The sequence below is a fragment of the Mycetomoellerius zeteki genome, unplaced genomic scaffold (genome assembly GCF_001594055.1).
Source record: "Mycetomoellerius zeteki isolate Tzet28-1 unplaced genomic scaffold, Tzet1.0 scaffold74, whole genome shotgun sequence".
Taxonomy (NCBI): domain Eukaryota; kingdom Metazoa; phylum Arthropoda; class Insecta; order Hymenoptera; family Formicidae; genus Mycetomoellerius; species Mycetomoellerius zeteki.
In genome coordinates, this window is record NW_017257764.1 from 687,179 (window position 1) to 705,179 (window position 18,001).

The 18,001-nt window shown below is 32.5% G+C and overlaps 4 protein-coding genes across 5 annotated transcripts in view; 2 read left to right on the forward strand and 2 right to left on the reverse strand.

Moving 5' to 3' along the window:
* Nucleotides 1–1,258: 1,258 nt before the first annotated feature.
* On the forward strand, nt 1,259–7,000 carry Cbp80 (nuclear cap-binding protein subunit 1). The gene is given in 12 exon segments (XM_018458626.1): nt 1,259–1,298; nt 2,792–3,260; nt 3,353–3,847; nt 4,001–4,172; nt 4,279–4,484; nt 4,905–5,008; nt 5,175–5,410; nt 5,500–5,678; nt 5,789–5,955; nt 5,958–6,004; nt 6,144–6,257; nt 6,831–7,000. Coding segments are annotated over 12 exon segments (2,343 nt in total). The 3' UTR covers nt 6,945–7,000.
* A 1,523-nt stretch (nt 7,001–8,523) lies between these two features.
* On the forward strand, nt 8,524–10,853 carry Ntmt (N-terminal methyltransferase). The gene is made up of 4 exons (XM_018458632.1): nt 8,524–8,906; nt 10,116–10,302; nt 10,408–10,516; nt 10,590–10,853. The coding sequence occupies exons 1-4, from the start codon at nt 8,682–8,684 to the stop codon at nt 10,813–10,815; spliced, it is 747 nt and encodes a 248-aa protein (XP_018314134.1). The 5' UTR covers nt 8,524–8,681; the 3' UTR covers nt 10,816–10,853.
* Nucleotides 10,854–11,044: 191 nt separating this feature from the next.
* Nucleotides 11,045–13,904, reverse strand: LOC108729514 (heparin sulfate O-sulfotransferase). The gene is made up of 7 exons (XM_018458673.1): nt 13,471–13,904; nt 13,162–13,388; nt 12,850–12,935; nt 12,637–12,775; nt 12,038–12,135; nt 11,721–11,878; nt 11,045–11,608 (listed from the first exon to the last, which is right to left on the reverse strand). Exons 1-7 carry the CDS (start codon nt 13,583–13,585, stop codon nt 11,397–11,399), a joined length of 1,035 nt encoding a protein of 344 aa, XP_018314175.1. The 5' UTR covers nt 13,586–13,904; the 3' UTR covers nt 11,045–11,396.
* Nucleotides 13,905–15,289: 1,385 nt separating this feature from the next.
* Nucleotides 15,290–18,001, reverse strand: part of morgue (modifier of rpr and grim, ubiquitously expressed) — a 4,515-nt gene continuing 1,803 nt past the window's right edge. For both annotated transcript variants that reach the window (XM_018458672.1, XM_018458671.1), the window contains 3 exons: nt 16,121–17,175; nt 15,684–15,855; nt 15,290–15,458 (listed from right to left, as the gene is read on the reverse strand). In XM_018458672.1, coding sequence (XP_018314174.1) covers nt 15,342–15,458; nt 15,684–15,855; nt 16,121–17,175 — 1,344 coding nt within the window. In that variant the 3' untranslated portion in view covers nt 15,290–15,341. The remainder of the gene's footprint in view (nt 15,459–15,683; nt 15,856–16,120; nt 17,176–18,001) is intronic.

Genomic DNA, 18,001 nt, shown 5'->3' on the forward strand with positions numbered 1-18,001 from the left:
ATAGGACCATTCTTCTAGATCTAAAAGTATGATCCAATTAGCGCGAAGGAAACTTCCAACAGTTGCAAAACAAACGTTCTGCTGAACGCAGCCAATGCAAAATAGATCACGATCATAATTGACGCATGATATTCGTCAATTTTTATTCACGTGATCTGTATTGACGTTAAAAATGAGCGTCGAACATCGGCATGAAAAGGCACCTCAGGTTCCTTTTTAAAATTTGGGGCAACGTTTTGATTGGTCAAAGAGCAGCCGCCGTTCAAGACGACTGCGCATCCATGGGATTGAAATATCTTGTATTAGGCCGAAATCAGATTACGCATTGAATATTGAGATTGAAGATCGAAAGATTGAAATTTGACCAATTAAGGGCCACTGTCACTCAGTTGATCTAACTAGGCCAGTTAGTCCATCGGAATTGACCAATCGTATTTGTCATTTTGTTTGAAGAATTGACAGATTGGTTAATTCCGATGGATTAATTGGCCCAGTTAAGTTAACTGAGCTTGGTGACAGTGGCCCTAAAATAATAGGAGCTAAAATTCCTTTGTCCTCACTGATCAAATTTTAATCTTCAATCTTCAATCTCAATCTTCAATGCGTAGTTTGATTCCGGCCTTAGGGTGAAATCACACGGTGCGGAAAAGGACTACGGAATAGAGAATGCGTCATTGAAGCAACCAATCAACGCTATTCAGCGCTATTAGGAATAGCGCTGATTGGTTGCTTCAATGACGCATTCTCTATTCCGCAGTCTTTTTCCGCACCGTGTGATTTCACCCTTAGGTCTGTTCGCATTAAGTGCATAATTTTGCGTCAAGTGGACCGCAGCCTATAACCGCTCACTGAGCGTTCAGTAAACTCTTGTATCTGTTTGGTCTATATTTTTAGTTCTAACGGAATATGCCAATCAGATGCAAGCGCTCACTGAGCGTTCTGAAATTCAAGAATTGGAAATTTTTTTAGTTCTAGTGCAAAACTGGAGACTTTTTAATTCTAACTTAGAGATTTGTTCTGTCAACAAGTTGGCAACACTATCCGTGATCGTTGTGCATTTTTCACACTCATCATCACTATGTTGTCTCTATGCTTGATTTTTGGACGGTTCGTAATGGGGTTAGAATAGAATTTGGTGCGTGTGAAATTTCATGATTACGTCGCTCATAAATTAAAGGTAGTGCGATAAGTGCGAAAGTAACAATCGCGAGTACGAGACTTTCGAATTATCGGTTTTTTCTATATACATATTGTGAATATGAGCCGTAGAAGAGTACACGACGAAGATGACGGCTACGGTAAGCGTTATTTGAAGTTATCGCTATTTTCCTGATGCTCTGATTCACCATTGATTATCACTGGATGCGTTCCACTTGGCGTTCATAAAAAAATCATGGTGGAATTAGATAATGAAAAAAATGATTTTACAAGCGTTACGAACGCAAAAAGGAACGCAGCCTATGATGTTTGAACAAAAAACTATTCATAAACATATTACTTTCATTCCATCTTTTTTAAAATTTTATTCAGTATAATTTGTTTGATGTCTCTCAAATTTTCAAATGAATGACAATCGATTTAGATCTTTGTTTATTATCTATTTCTAAGAGATTATTTCTAAAGCTTCTTCAATAAGATTCTACAATGAGCCGGTAGTAGTTTGTAGTCCGAAGTCTTATTAGTGAATCGGTGAAGTTGGCCAACAGCCAACTTGTACGAGTAAGACTACCGATTTTCTTAAGACTGACCAAATTCGACTTTATTCCTTCCTACTAATCAAGTTAACTCGCTGTACAACTAACAACTAGATGCGAAAAATCATAGTCATCTATTTAGGCTAAAACTGGTTAAGACTTAAAATTTCCGATTACCGATTCATTGTAGAATCAGCTTTAAAGATTGATTGAAAAGTTCTGTCATTTGTGCATAAAACCTCATCACTCCATCTTTGCATCATTAAAAGAATATATGCTCCTATTCAATTAGCATTAGTATTTTAAGTCAATACTTTACAATCAAAGGTAATTATGTGGGGGGTAGCAAAGAGAAGAAAAAGAGGAGGAGGAGATAGACATACACAGCATGTATACATACGACTTATAAATCTGATCAAGCAATCTCTATGTTATATATGGGTAATGCTAATGCTGGCGGCTATTGTAACTTTTAAGTCTCATAACTTGAAAAATACTGATTAAAGAGAGACTGTATTATAGTATCTTGAAAACCTTTTGACACTAGCTATTAGATTCTGAATTAAAAAGTAGGGTGTTTCATCTTAAAAAATCGATTTAACTTTGACCTGACCTTGGTGATGCCATTCAAGGTCGAACTGATAAGATCTGTAACTAAATCATTTTAAACCCTACAACTTTTATATGAAACAGTTTTCTTAGAAATGCTTACTTTTCAAGATATTTAGGGGGTCCGCGACTTTCTATACACCCTGTACATATATATGTATATATATATATATATATATGATTATATATGCAGGGTTCACAGATATAATACTAAGAATGTGAACTTTAGGTGATATGATTCGATAACTTTAAGTGCTTATAATTTAAAAACTATTAAAGAGAGCTTCGGCATTTTGGTACTAGAATTTTTGTCTCAAAATGATTTCAGGAATCTACCTTTAAGTATTATTACGGTCTTTACCGAACATCCTGTATGCACTTATGTACATATACATATACCTTATATACTTCTACTCATAGACATATATCCACACACCCATATATACATTCACATACATACACACATATATATATTTATTCTTTTTTAGATCGAGTATATAAGAAACGTAGGAGAGTATCAGAAAATCAAGAGATTGAAGATCGTCTTGAATCTCTTATCCTTCGTGTCGGAGAGAAGTCAACATCATCTTTAGAAAGCAACTTAGAAGGTTTGGCTTCTGTGTTAGAAGCCGATCTAGGTGTGTTTCGCAGCAAGATTCTTCGGATTTTAACAGATTGTGCTATTAAGATGCCAGAGAAATGCACAATTTATACCACTCTCGTCGGGCTGTTAAACGCGAAAAATTTTAATTTTGGTGGAGAATTTGTTGATTATATGGTGAAAAATTTCAAGGATTCTTTAAAAGCATGTAAATGGGATGTAGCTAGATATTCTCTTAGATTTCTAGCTGATTTGGTAAATTGCCATGTTTTATCATGTGGATCGTTGATGCAGTTATTTGACAATATGTTGGATGCTGCAAACGAGGATGGTGTACCACAAGTGAGACGCGATTGGTATGTGTAAAACTTACTTATGTAGAGCCATCTCTGTTGTATGTATTACGTATAATAAATAGTTTTTATTAGTAATTACATATAATTTGCAGGTATGTTTATGCTGTTTTATCGACACTGCCATGGGTTGGAAGAGAATTGTATGAGAAAAAAGAACAAGAATTGGATCATCTGATGGTTACAATAGAGATATTTTTGAATAAACGAAGCAAGAAACATCAACCAGCATTGAGAGTATGGTCGAGTGACACACCTCATCCACAGGAAGAGTATTTAGATTGCTTATGGGCGCAAGTTCGCAAACTGAGACAGGATAATTGGGCCGAGAAACATATTCCACGCCCCTATCTTGCGTTTGATTCAATTCTGTGTGAAGCGTTACAACATAATTTACCACCTTTGATGCCACCTCCACACCATGAATCTTATTCTTATCCGTTGCCCACTGTCGTTTTTCGTATGTTTGATTATACAGACTGCCCTGCTGAAGGACCATTATTACCAGGAAGTCATGCCATCGAGAGATTTCTGATAGAAGAACATTTACGACAGATCATCAATAATTATTTTTTTGAGAGAAAAGATTGGTAATATATATTTGTATGTATTGAAAGAAACTGATCTATCTTCAGTCTAATAATATTTTATGAAGCAAAAAGATATAAAGACTTTCTCTCATAATTATTATTACTGTTATTCTCAATTTATGTGTAATAATATTAATTATTTTTATTTTACAGTGCTGCACAACTATTAAACTTTCCATTCAAAGCTAAAATTCCTTTAGACTATTGTATTGTCGAAGTAATATTCGGTGAATTATTTCGGTTGCCTACTCCAAAACATTTGGAGATTAGTTATGGATCAATTTTGATAGAACTCTGCAAATTACAGCCTTCAACTATGCCACAGGTTACGAACAATATAAATTATATAATCAAAAATTTAGTATTTGTTATCATTTACATAATACTAGCGAAGTACGATAGAAATAATATTTGAATTATGCTATATATAGGTACTAGCACAAGCTACAGAGATTCTGTTTCGTCGTATAGACAGTATGGCAGCTACCGCTTTCGACCGTTTTGTTTGGTGGTTCGCATATCATTTAAGCAACTTCCAATTTCGTTGGTCTTGGGAAGATTGGGATTCCTGCTTACAACGCGATGCAGAACATCCAAGACCAAAATTTATACGGGAGGTTCTGCTCAAGGCTTTGAGGTTAATATTTTGTATCTCGTCTTACAATGTGTACATATATATATATATTTTCCTTTTATTTATATATATATATATTAAATTTAGCTTGAATAATTCTTTATTAAAAACTTTTAAGATAATAAAAATCAATAATAAAATATCGAACTGTTTAATAGCTATATTATTAAATCTTTATAACGTAATTATAATAATTTACATAAACAAACTCTCTTTTTTATTATAAAAAGCAATTAGATTTTCAATTTTTCAATCTTTGTATGCAATTTTTAAACAAAATCTGATTATTCGGTTTATACAGTCGAATAAAATCCAGTTATCCGGCTTTACTGGATAAAATTCGGTTGTTTGACAAATCACTATCCGTTGCATCCGACAAATCATTACCCTAAATAAAATCTCATACAAAGTTCATATTTTTAGATTGTCATATTATCAAAGGATCCGAGATATGATGCCAGATTCGTACACAGAATTGATTCCAGCAGTTCCCGAGCCTGTGTATAAATATTCATCTGAAGGTGCTAGTAAGTATATAACAGAATAAAAATCAAATATATAAATTTAAGACTTAACGAAATGTATATGCTATAACTTATTTTATGTGATATCAAATTAGTTTTTTTTTATAGATACAGAGAGAACGGTATATATAATGTTATAATACATTAATATATTAACAAATTATTTCAGGTTCACTCCCTGGTACATGTGCAGCACATGAATTAGTAGTTTCTATAAGACGTAAATGCACACCAGAAGAAGTATTAAATGTATTAAATACATTACCTGGTCCTAGAGAAAACGAAGAAACGAATAATTACAATCCATTAAAGATCGACGTCTTTGTACAAACTTTACTGAACCTCGGTTCGAAAAGTTTTAGTCACAGTTTTGCAGCTATAGTAAAATTTCATTATGTTTTCAAGGTAAAGTAATATTACTGCTGTACAATTAAGCTCTAAAATTAAGATGCATGTGCACATATGCCCTTCACATACGTATTTCTCATTCATAGGTGCTTGCTGAAACGGAAGAAGCACAAATATGTATATTAAGAAACATGTACGCTTTGTGGAAGAATCATTATCAAATGATGGTAGTACTAACGGACAAGTTTTTAAAAACTGGTATCATTGAATGTAGTGCGATCGCCAATTGGATATTTTCCAAAGAGATGGCATCAGAATTCACAAAGTTCGTATTATTATGTCTGAATAAAATACTTATTCATTTATTTAATTTCGAAATATCACAATTGTGGATAAATATCAAAAAATGTCAATATAAAAAACTTCCATTTCCAGGTTATATATTTGGGAAATATTGCATTTGACAATACGTAAAATGAACAAACATGTGACGAAGTTGAGTACGGAATTAACAGATGCAAGGGAGAAACTCAGGAGAGCGGAAAGTAGGTCGGGCTCTTCTTCAGATGAGGAGGACAATAATAAAGAGAGAAATAGGGAAAGAAAGCTGCGCAAGCAGATCAGAAAAATTTATTTCTCATTATATTTCAGGTATTAAAAAATCTTATATTTTAAATCGCTTTTATTAAAAGTAAATTGCAAATTGTTGTATTTTTTCAATACGATGTAAAAGAAATTCTAAAATCTATTTTAATAACATGTTATAATATATTAATTTATCTTTTTTCAGCGTTTTATAATGATTCTATCAGAACATTTAGTGCGTTGTGACACAGACGGAATTGACTATAACACACATTGGTATAAATGGACTGTAGGGAGATTGCAACAAGTTTTTTTATCTGTAAGTTATAAATTCATTATTATGTAATGCCTGATTATTATTATACTATGTGAATGTTCAATAATTACGGAAAATATTGATATATACAGGATGTCCCAGAATGATCGCAAAATTTCGTGTACAGGTAGAGCAAACTAAATTGTCAAAAGTTATGTACTATTTTACAATATTTGCAATAGTTAACGAGGTATTAATTTTTAAAGATTATCGAATAAACATGTCCGCCTGGCCTATTACTGCCACGTGTCCATAGATTGTTCAGCGCGCGGGCTGCAGGAAGATTATCTGGTAAGCGCGCCTCTCGAGTCATGATGTTTAGCGACTCGCAGAGTGCGCAGCGCGGAACGTCGAGGCAGTCTCTGCTCCTCGCGGCTTTAAAAATTAATATCTAGTGAACTATTGCGAAAATAACAAAATAGTGGAAGACTTTGACTCGTTTACTCCGTTATACCTGCACACGAAATAATTTGCGGTCATTTTGAGACATCTTGTATGATATTAAAATATTAAAATAATATATATATATAATTTTTGTCGCAAATTGGAAGACATTGATTTGTATTTGTTTTGCAGCATCAAGAACAAGTACAAAAGTATTCCTCGACTTTGGAAACTTTACTGTTCACTCCGGACCTTGATCCTCATATTTTGGACGTCTTTCATCAATTTGTTTCTCTACGAGCATAAAATAACATATAAATATTGTGTTTACATCAAGTACATTTATAAGTTATTAAGCTACATCAAAGTACATTTAAATCAATAAGCTAAGTTACAATAAAGTACATTTTTGGAGTGTTTATTTGTATTACTTTTCATCTGATTATATTCTGATACTCAATGTTGAATCATAAGAAATCACACGATGCGTAATAGGTCTGCGAAATAGAGTGTATCCATCACCCTCGCCGATTTTATCGGCGGTCCTCTTGTAAGTATATTCACCCGTAAAAAAAAACGAGTTACTAATAAATTTAATAGTTCGTTTTTGCAAGTAAGTATATTTTTAATTTATTGTTTTATATCTAATTATTTTATTGTGTTTCGCTAATCCTTATTACATTAACTTTTATAATATTATTTTTTATTGTAATCTTTTATACAATACAATATTACAATAATAATAGTTTACAATATACAATTATAAATGCTGTTCAAAATATAATAAAAATATTATAGGAGCATAATTAACAAATTGAGTAATGCAGGATTATACGAAACGTCGGAAATACATACGATAACACAAATTTTTCTAAACTTATGTTTAATGAAATATTGATAAACGCGGAATGAAATTCTTACAACAATTAGATCATATTCATTATTAATTATTAACTTGCGATTATAAAACTTATTAATATCACGATAAAAAGTCATTAATATATTTATGACAGCATTTTCATCGTGTTCAAGATAATTATCTCAATAATTTGATCAAGGTCCTTCCTTGTGATATGCTGATTAGTATCCGTTACAAAGAAGAATAATCTTCATAATGGAGCGAATTTAACATGTGTATATGATTCTACGTTAAATTCACAAGATCCATTCGCAAAGAAATGTTAAGCAATCCGTCAAACATCAGCGGTTAACAGGAAGGTATGAATTCCGAATCTTCCAGACCACTTACGATAGTAATAATTTTGAAATGGATTTAGATTTTCAGAAATTTCAATCCTGAATGTATTTTTATTCATTTACAGGAATTGCATCGAGCGTATCTCTATGCTTTTCAATCTAAAAATAATATCAGCTTTTTCTGTGCATTGTGAATACCGTTCAGTTCAAAATTTTGACTAGGAAATGCAGTTTTTCAATCCAATTGCATCCAATTGAATCCAATTAAATCCAAAAAAAGTCTTCGCTATTTAAAATACGCATTCGGATAGAAAAAATTTCAATCCATTTTAATCCATTCTCGTTTACTGGAGATTACTCGTAACTCGTACGATTAATTATTCATAAAAGGATCGAGACGGAGAACAGATATTTCGTATTTCATTTGAAATCAAAACGCGATGCAAAACAGAATTTATTACTATTTCGCGATAATTACAAACAAAAATTATTTTTGTTTAACGTAAAATTTTTGTCTCGCTTGAGTATAGCTCTCGATTATATTTCGAACGGTATCACACGAGTCATAAAAAAGCAACGTTAATAAATACTTTTTAATAAATAAATATGCAAATAACGGGCAATTGGAACGCAACTTGTGTCGTCGTGTGCACGAAAACGTTTAAAATACCCACTATAGTGCAGACAGTGCAGCTACAAAAAACAAACATCGAGTTGAACGAGTCTCTCGGACTCTTGCTCGAAAGATCATTGTTTTTGTCACGTGTTCTAACGTCCTTGTTTTTATGGTTTTTATGTTGATCGCGGCGAGAATGTGAATTGTGAGAATTGCCGTGACAAAATTACATGGGTAAACGTGGACTTATTAGTGAAAATCACAGTGTGCGGAAAATAGCGAAAATGCAAGAGCCACGGTATATCGCGAAAGCGTGTCAGGACGAATTTTACACCGCTGCCGCGAAATATTGGGACCGCATCCCGCCCACAGTGGATGGAATGCTGGGAGGCTTCGGATTTATTTCGCAGACTGATATAAAGGGCTCTATACTCTTTTTAAAATCTCTTTTCGAGGTATGTATCGTTATAATCTAACCTATCACACCTTCGTAGTTCGTAAATCTATTTCAACATTTGCATGTTTGATAAAGAAAGTTGGTAATTATTTAAAAGACGCTTTTCAATTTCAATAAAATTATGCTCATATTCGACGTGTTTTTGCATGAAAGAATCTGGCAGTAAAATGTGCTCAATCCCGGGCATGCTTTGCGGTCACACTTTCATGCTTTGCAGTCATATATGCATGTGCTTTAAGTATTTCTCGCTGTTTATCTGTCTGTTTTAAAAATACAAATTCTCTGCTTTAAAAGTTTAAATTGTTTAAAACATGAATTCTCTTGGTAATTATCCAGAAGACACTCCTCAAATTATATTCATTCGACGCATTTTTGCATGAAACGACAGAATCTAGCTGTAAAATGTTATGCTCAGTCCTGCAAAGCAAGATATTGATCATTAAAGTTGACCACTATTGGGGGAGGGGGGGAGTTATGAAACCTGTCATATTGATCTAATCAACTTAACATAATGAACTGCACATGTGCTGGTAGATCACATATGCATGCTAGATTCCAAAAAGATTAGACAGCCTCCTAGGCAAGATAGAGCACAGTAGAACGTATATTGAATATATGTATTAAATTTTCGCCTTACTAAATGAATGAGTCTAAAATATACTAAAAAAAAATAGATTCGGAAAAGTTTAGACAGATTCCTACGCAAGATTTCTCTTAATTTTGCATGAAACACATTTCACTTTTATTTATAATTGAAACAGTTCAGATAAAAATGTTGAAAAAATCAATTTTAAGAGTTGGAATAAATTGTAGATTTAATCTTCTGAAGCTGACAATGAATTAATTGGACCTACTTGATTATATTCTTTATGTTATATCAGCAAATTGAATTATTGTTATTAAAATAGACTTAGTATTTATTTTTTACACAAGTTGTCATTTTGATCCCTTGAAATTAATTAATGTCTTTTAATTAATACAAATTAAATGAGTTATAGATTCAGCGTCAGTATCTGTGTTATAGATTTTAGTTGAACTTCTTGCACACTTCATCTTTTTCCTTTTTTTTCTTTAATGTGGAGAGAAAAGGAGAAAAGATAAACTGTACAGGAAGTTCAACTAAAAAGAACAGGCCTTTTGGCTTCATTTCTGGAAAGTTAAATATGGAAAAAAACAAAACATGTTAAAAAGAATTGTTCTGTTTTAGATAGAAAATCCACCTTCTAAAGCATTTGCCTTAGATTGTGGTGCTGGTATTGGTAGAATTACGAAGAACTTATTACTAAAATTTTTTAAACATATAGACCTCGTTGAGCAAAATCCAAAATTTCTAGAGGTAGCAAAAATCTCCCTGGAAAACTGTTCGTCAAGAATCGGCCAATATTATCCTATTGGTAATAAATTTATATTAATATTCTATAAGAATATTAATCTATCTAATATTCTATAAGACTAAAGTTTGGCATAACATACATATAAATATACTCGTCTTTTTTAAGGATTGCAAAACTTCTCTCCTACACCAAATAAATATGATCTTATATGGTGTCAATGGGTATTGGGACACTTAGAAGATAATGATTTGATAGAATTTTTTAGAAAATGCTCGTGAGTTATATTTTTGTTCTATTACAGAGGAAACACGAAGCCTTATTTCTTACCTTGTAATTTGGATTTGCAGATTGAGCTTGAAAGATAATGGTGTGCTCGTGGTGAAAGAAAATGTCACAACTTCAAATAATATGGAAATTGACAAGGAAGACTCTTCCGTAACGAGACCAATGAAAACCTTACGGTCTTTATTTGAAAAGGCTGATCTTATTTGTATTAAGGAACAACAGCAAACTAAATTCCCACGCGGTTTATATCCGGTTCACATGTTCGCCCTTAGACCAAGAAATCAGTGAATTAGTCAATAACGCGCAATACAAATCAAATCTCTGATTACTGTAACCTCTTGGATATCTAAATTATTTTATATTTAATTTTATTTTCTTAAATTATTTTAGTTTACTTAAAAATAACTTAATTTTATAAAACGAAGGAAGTCGAAAAGAAAACTCGTATATCATACATTTTTTTTATACGTAGAAAGAAAATAAATATTAACTCTATAAATTCATTTTATACAAAAATGATGTTGCATAATTACAATAAATACATGTTTCGCAGTCAATTGCGTTATTGCATCATTCAGCAGACCTTTGTAAAAAAGTAGTTAAGAAATTTAGAGGAAATAGGCACAATAGAGAAGCTATCATTTTTCTCTTGTCGCTTATTTCTTACAGCTTCAAATTAAGCTGTAAGAAGTAACAGCACGAGAAAAATATCAGGGCGCTCCGGGATTCAAACCGAGACCTGGTCTTATAACACTGAGACACAACCGTGTCTCCAGATTGCTAAATATCCATCTTTGCCACCAAGTCACACAGTCTGATGCCGATAAGTTTTTTTGTTGTACCTATTTCCTCTAATTTCTTACAATAGTTTACTTTGGCCGTATTTTTTCATACATAAAACGCTGATTTACGTCTTGAGGGGAAGCATTTATAAGTCGTCTTTTCACAGCATGAAAATGTTCCAAAGCGAAATTATAGAATTCATTTTCCATCTTCCATACAACCGATTGCTGGATTATGTCTACTGTTTCAGGTAGTGGATTGAGTTTTTGTGTAGTTTGTCGTAAGTGTGACTTGTTATCTAAAAATCAAAGAAAACATCGATGTCTTTTTATATTATTTCAACTGTGATAATGTAATAAATAAAAAATTATATTATCCCTTTTAATTTATTTATTTTCACAAATACTTACTGTGTAAGAAGAAGTTGTATGCCCCTCTAAAAAACCGTGGTAATACATTTTCCAATACTTCTACAAACTCGTTTAACTCCTCCGTTACTCCAACTAGGAAGTAATACCTTTGTAGATTTCGTTTGGCTTCCTCTAATGCCCAGCTATTACCAATTTCCCTATAATGAAAGAAATAAAGTACACTAATAATGGTTATTGCATCTTATTCATTTAAGAAATATAAAATTGAGATATATATTTTTATATATATATATATATATAAAAGATTTATTCAAAATGTTCTATTCCTAAAACTATTTTAAAAGAAGAAAATTTACCAACAAGCTGGATCGTGACCACATAAAAATGGAATCTGCAGCCACATGTTATTAGGATCACAGTCAGGTTGACCACTATTTATACATTCGTCAAATGTCTAGATAAAATAATTTGATTATATAAATTTTTATTCTGTAATTAGTGATACAATAGAAAAGAGAGAGGGGATAATTTTATGAAAAAATAAATCGGCGTAAAATAAATTTGTTTTTGTGATACAATTGGAAAGGAGGTGATTCTACATGAAAAAAAAATATAGAATAAATTTTTTCACACGAATTATTTTCGAAAATTGACTTTAAATATTCACTAAGTACATGTGTCCCGACTTAACACATCTCACTGTAGAGTGTAGACCATTTCTCTGTTCATGTTTGTCTTATTAGTAATCAAGAATAGACAAAACAGGACATTCATGTACGATGAATTTTATTTTGACTTTATAAATTGCTGAAAATATTGCCCGAAAACAAAACCTTGTATGAAAAAATTTTTTTACGTTTTTGCAACTTATTTTTTCGTATGGACTCATCACCTTTCCCACTAGCTATGGAACACCCTGCGTGCGTGCATGCGTGCTACAAATGAATACACAAACCTTTGTATCTCCATGTTTCTTCCTTATAACATGAGGTCTAAAATTATCTCCGTATCTTAAAAAGTAATAATATGATATAAATCTGTCTAAAGGTTTCCTCAGTAAATTTATATACAAAGGCATACGTTTAGTACCAAATCTGGAAAATAAAATATTTGGTAAAACAAATAGTCATTTTATTTTGCGGAAAAGATGTAACCTCGCTGTACCTACTTTCCAAAATTTAAAAACGCCATGTGTCCATGGTAAAATGCTGGCTTTATACCATTCCAGTTTGATATGTTGTTTGCAAATTGAACCTGTATACAATATATCTGTATTAATAATAACTATCAAATAAAATATACAGACTTATTTTCTCACATCAGACGTGTCATGAGACATAGAGAACGCTTATATATCTTACTCTACAGAAAGAATATATTTCGAAAAGTAATTATGTGCTTTTTAATAAGATTCTAATGCAAAAAACTAAAACAAGCTACAACTAAGCATTGCATAAATCTTCCTTAATATATAATGCACCTGGTTAGCAAAAGTAAGGGTGTGCATGTTATTGGTCACGTTAATGTGGAGCACATGATACTTATTCTGCTTGCACAGGTCATAAACTAATCCCATGAAACTAGTGGACGCTGTCTTTGGTACTCTGTTGTATATCACAACAACGTCCTCTAGATCATCCTCGATACTTCTTCGCGCCTCAGCGTGTTCGTTGTTATACCTAGCATCGATTCGCGCGACAGCATCATCTGGAAAGAGACTTTTGTTACTGCTGTTCAACTGCGAGCGAATCAAAGCTGACTACGTTCAAAGTTACATTTGAACACATACGGAGCGATCTGTAGCTCTCCTCCAGGTCGTTTAATCGCTGTCGCAGATAGACTATTACGATGACGAGAATCAGGATCAGTACCCATTGCGCGAATGGCAAGTTCCTCAGTATCATCTTACGTCGTCGCTCAAATCATACCTATCACCCGCGTCGGCCGCCCGCGAGCGTGCCGTGTTCGAAGCCGAACCGCGAGAGCTCGAAATGTATATACCAGGTGTCCACGCAGGGTATCCTTCCTTTCCCGTGTATCGGTCCTTTCTTTATAAAACGCTAATCTTTATACGCCAACGTTCGATCGTCGACACGTCGACAGCTGTTGAATTGTAACTGTAACTAGTATACTATAATGCAATAAGTACTTTATGCCGCGGCCATCGGCAAAATCGGGCAAAGCGAATGACTTTTAGGTTAGAAAATCACGCGAAAACATATTCTGCGATCACCCTCGAAACTTGGCTACGATTGGTATTCCTGCCATTCATTTAGCTTTCCGCATAATTACAAAAGTCGGTAACAATATCTTAAAATATAATAAAATAAATTATATAACCCGTATATACATATATATATATATGTATATTTTAGATTATGTATAATATGAACTATAAATGTACATTTTATATAATATACACAGCGAATGCAAAAAGTACAGTGTAAACGTAGCCATTATCCGGCGAGAAATGACTCATTAAATTGATGTCGATACAATTTCGACACCAATTCGACATGAATTCGACGGTCATTTCTTGCTGGGTAATTAACAATTTATTCATAAAAAATAAAATACTGTTTCTCAAAATTACATATATCAAAAAGATGTGCCTTAATTATAGAAAATATATCATCTCAAAAATAAGCGAAAGTTAAAGATTGTATTGTTTGGACGCTCAAAAAGTATTCGTACAGTCGAAAAATTTAGCTTCTAATTTTGGAATACATCCGAAGCTCATTTGTTTTGTTAGAACAGAATGTATTCATTGTATACAATTGTTAATTAATGTTTATTTTCTACAAATAAGGCTTTTTTTTATAAAAAGTTTTCTTGTAAGAGGTACTTTTTGCAATCACTGTATATGTATATGCAAGGGGTTCCATTTTAATAAAAACTGAAATATCTTGAAAACGAAGCAATTGATACAACTTCAAATAAAAGTTATATCAATTTAAAAAAAATCAATTTTATATATTCCCTTTCAAACTTTTGTCTGAACTAGGTACTTTTGTGTCAATCGCTTCGTTTTCATCATATACACTGTTTTTATTAAAATGAGACGCTCTATATATATATATATATATAAGTGCAAAAAAATATTTGTATAAGAAAAATATCTTTAAAAATCTTATTTTCAGAAAACATTAATTAGCTATTTTTATTAATAAGATTGGTATAACATAGGCCAGAGGCCTAACGTAAGAGGAAGAAGAAACTATTTTTATTAATGCTGAATATACTTATTTGTTAACAAATTGCTAAGTAATTTATTTATTTTCTACAATTCTTTTTTTTTTATAAAGCCCCTCCAAGTACGAATACTTTTTGCATTCGCTGTATATATGTGTATGTCATAATATATAATTGGTAATTATTTTATAGGAGACAATGATTGAAGTAACAACATTAAGAATATTAATGTATACATTTTATAATGAACTTTAGGGTAAAAAAGGTTTGAGTCTAGTACATGATCGTGATTAATAATTCCTATAAATACATTGTCGCAGATTTGTTCTTTTTTTAGCACAATATATATATCACAAATCTCATTATCAATTTATTAAATAGTTCATATGATATCTATATAATAATTATTCATAAGTAGGTATACATTAATTACACATATTAATTGTGATTTATATACATTTTTGTGCACTAGAGCGGTGTTACGACATCGTGCATTGCGTACCTCCATGTCCATGCCCTCGCTACCTCCTCAAACTTTTCACGATCGCTCATATACATTTCTCCTAATTCTGGTTCCATACACACCTATTAATAACAGTATCATGTTAATAATAATATATCAACATTAATTTAAATATATTATTACTAGTCTTGATAAGTATATAAACATACATCAATATATAGCATCAATTTTTAGATTAATTTTAATATTAAAATTTTTTGTCATATATAAATTGAAATAAATTAAATAAAATATTTAAAATATTTTTATCGAACAGATTGATTCTGATTTCAAAATAATATACTTACTTGGCAGTACGGATCCGTAAGCAGACTCTGTACACTAATAAGAACTTTAGATATTGTGAGAGCTAGCGACCAATTATGATGTATCGAATCAATACCAACGTCTCCGTGTCTTGATACGTTTGGGTGAAGTATTTTTGTTAGAAATCTCACTATGGGTGGGCACATGGGATAACTATAAGAAATGTACATGTTACATAGAACATTGATAATATAATCGCAAAGCGTGAATTATCGTATTTTTCTCATGTCCATGAATTCAGAATTTCGTAATAAATAATTTAAAAATAAAGTTCTAATTTTTATATTATAATTTATTGAAGTCTTTTAATTTTTAAGATATTTTTACAATTGAATTAAAACAATTTTAACAATTTTGTAATAGAAAAAAGAATCCTATATGTATGTAAAGTATATAGTAAGTTTTCTTTAATATATACCTGAATGGGACTTGTAGATACAGATAAAATAATCCTCCTTCATATGGACTTCCTACTGGTCCTGTGATGGTGGCTTGCCAATGACAACACATATGATCAAGAGGCATCGCCTCAATACCTTCAGGTGGATCGATCCTTAAGCTTTTGAGTTCGCTGCGTAACCTATTCCTTCGCCAAGAATTTTCCTCCATCCTGGCAGGTCTCGATCGTAGGGAGGTCTGCGCCAAGCACGTCCGACATGGAGCTGAAGAGGCCAGATGGTCATATACCTTGTACCAATTTTTAATGCAACCAATGGGCTTGTACAAAGGCCAGCGTAATTTCACGTGCTGCTTCCATTGCAACTGTGTGACGTGTGTCGATAGTAGGCCGCACCATCGTCGACAAACATTTGCTGCCGACCATAAGCTGATGTCATCAAGATGTGAGAAGATGGCGAGCAGCACTTCAGGAGGCAATCTTTCTACCAAACCTGGCTCGTTGATGGGTTCATGTTCGATGTGTTTGTGATTCGATAGTATCTCCAATCGTTCCGATAGATTATAAGGTCGCGACGGCTCACCTACGTCTTCGTATACTCTATAGTTCCAATGATATTGCCCAGGTTCATTGTTCTGACCATCGTGACCTAGCGCAAACATCTCTGGCATATTCCGCAAATTTTCCTCTACTCTATCCTGTGCGTTTTGATCATTTCTGTTGGCACAATTCTGATGACAGTCAACTCTTGTTCGGCAGACCATACTCTGAAGGTCGAGGTTCACATCGCGCGATGCTGAAGCGTTTCGCGCGGATCCTACTACGCATATGTCAACGGAATTGCTATTTGAATTGCTTTGGTGCACGTGATAATTGCATTGAGGCGTCACGTTTTGATACTGTGGATGACATCTGCGTGAAATGTTTGCATTATGATTGAGTGGATTCTGTTGTGCGTTTGGGATATTAGGATTGACACTCTGCGGAGAATTCTGCTGTTGTTGACTAGTTCTTCTCTCGTGATTATAATATAGATCGGTTGGCTCGTCATTTCCTGAATCTTCATCATCTGTTTTCTGTTTTGAGAAAGCATACACATATATAAGACTAACATCATACATAAATAACAATCCCTTAAATGATATGCCTGGAAAAGTTTGACAAAATCTGTTATGCTGATATACATCCTGGGACAGTTCAGTACTGAGCTTCATGTTCAATGTATTTTATAACCTAGAAGATCCTTATCTATTCCTAACAAGTTACAAGTAGCTTATAGATTTTTATGGAAAATGTTACTGTCTACTTTAGATCGGTATTCATAGTCTGTTCTTATTTTAAGATTGTCTTTCTTAAGATGCAAATATGGTTCTGTGATTGGCTTATGATATCTCAAGACTGTATTTAAAAGTCTTAAATATAAGAACTAACCTTGAATATGAATCTTACAGTGTATTTTGGTTATTTTTAATGCAAAGAAGTTAGTAAATCATATATTTTAATAAATAATTTACATTAATTACTGATACTAATTATTTGTTAACATTTAAAAATAATGTATTGTTTATATATGTGTATATATATACAGGGTGTTTCCAAATTAAATGGCAAAACTTCGGGAGCGTGTAGAGGAGTAAAAAACTAAGAAAAAAAGTCCTATAGACATATGCTCCTTTTTGCTTTGTTTCGCAGGAAATCACGAAAAAAGAAAAAAATATATTTAATTTATTATTTTAATTATTTTATTTATAAACTTTTTAATGAAGATTTTGTTCGAAATGTGCACCTCTTGCAGCAATACAAGCATTGCATCTGTCAAACACGGCTCTTGTAGCAGCCAGGCACTGTTCTTGCGATATTCTGTTCGCTGCAGCTACGATACGATTTCTCAAATGTTGCTCT

Coding starts and splice junctions, on each gene's coding strand:
- Ntmt (XM_018458632.1), top strand. CDS start 8,682: ATGGGTAAACGTGGACTTATTAGTGAAAATCACAGTGTGCGGAAAATA. Junction 8,907..10,115: donor TTTTAAAATCTCTTTTCGAG/GTATGTATCGTT, acceptor GTTCTGTTTTAG/ATAGAAAATCCACCTTCTAA. Junction 10,303..10,407: donor CGGCCAATATTATCCTATTG/GTAATAAATTTA, acceptor GTCTTTTTTAAG/GATTGCAAAACTTCTCTCCT.
- LOC108729514 (XM_018458673.1), bottom strand. CDS start 13,585: ATGATACTGAGGAACTTGCCATTCGCGCAATGGGTACTGATCCTGATT. Junction 12,136..12,636: donor AGAAACATGGAGATACAAAG/GTTTGTGTATTC, acceptor TATTTTATCTAG/ACATTTGACGAATGTATAAA. Junction 11,879..12,037: donor GGTCACGATCCAGCTTGTTG/GTAAATTTTCTT, acceptor CTTTCATTATAG/GGAAATTGGTAATAGCTGGG.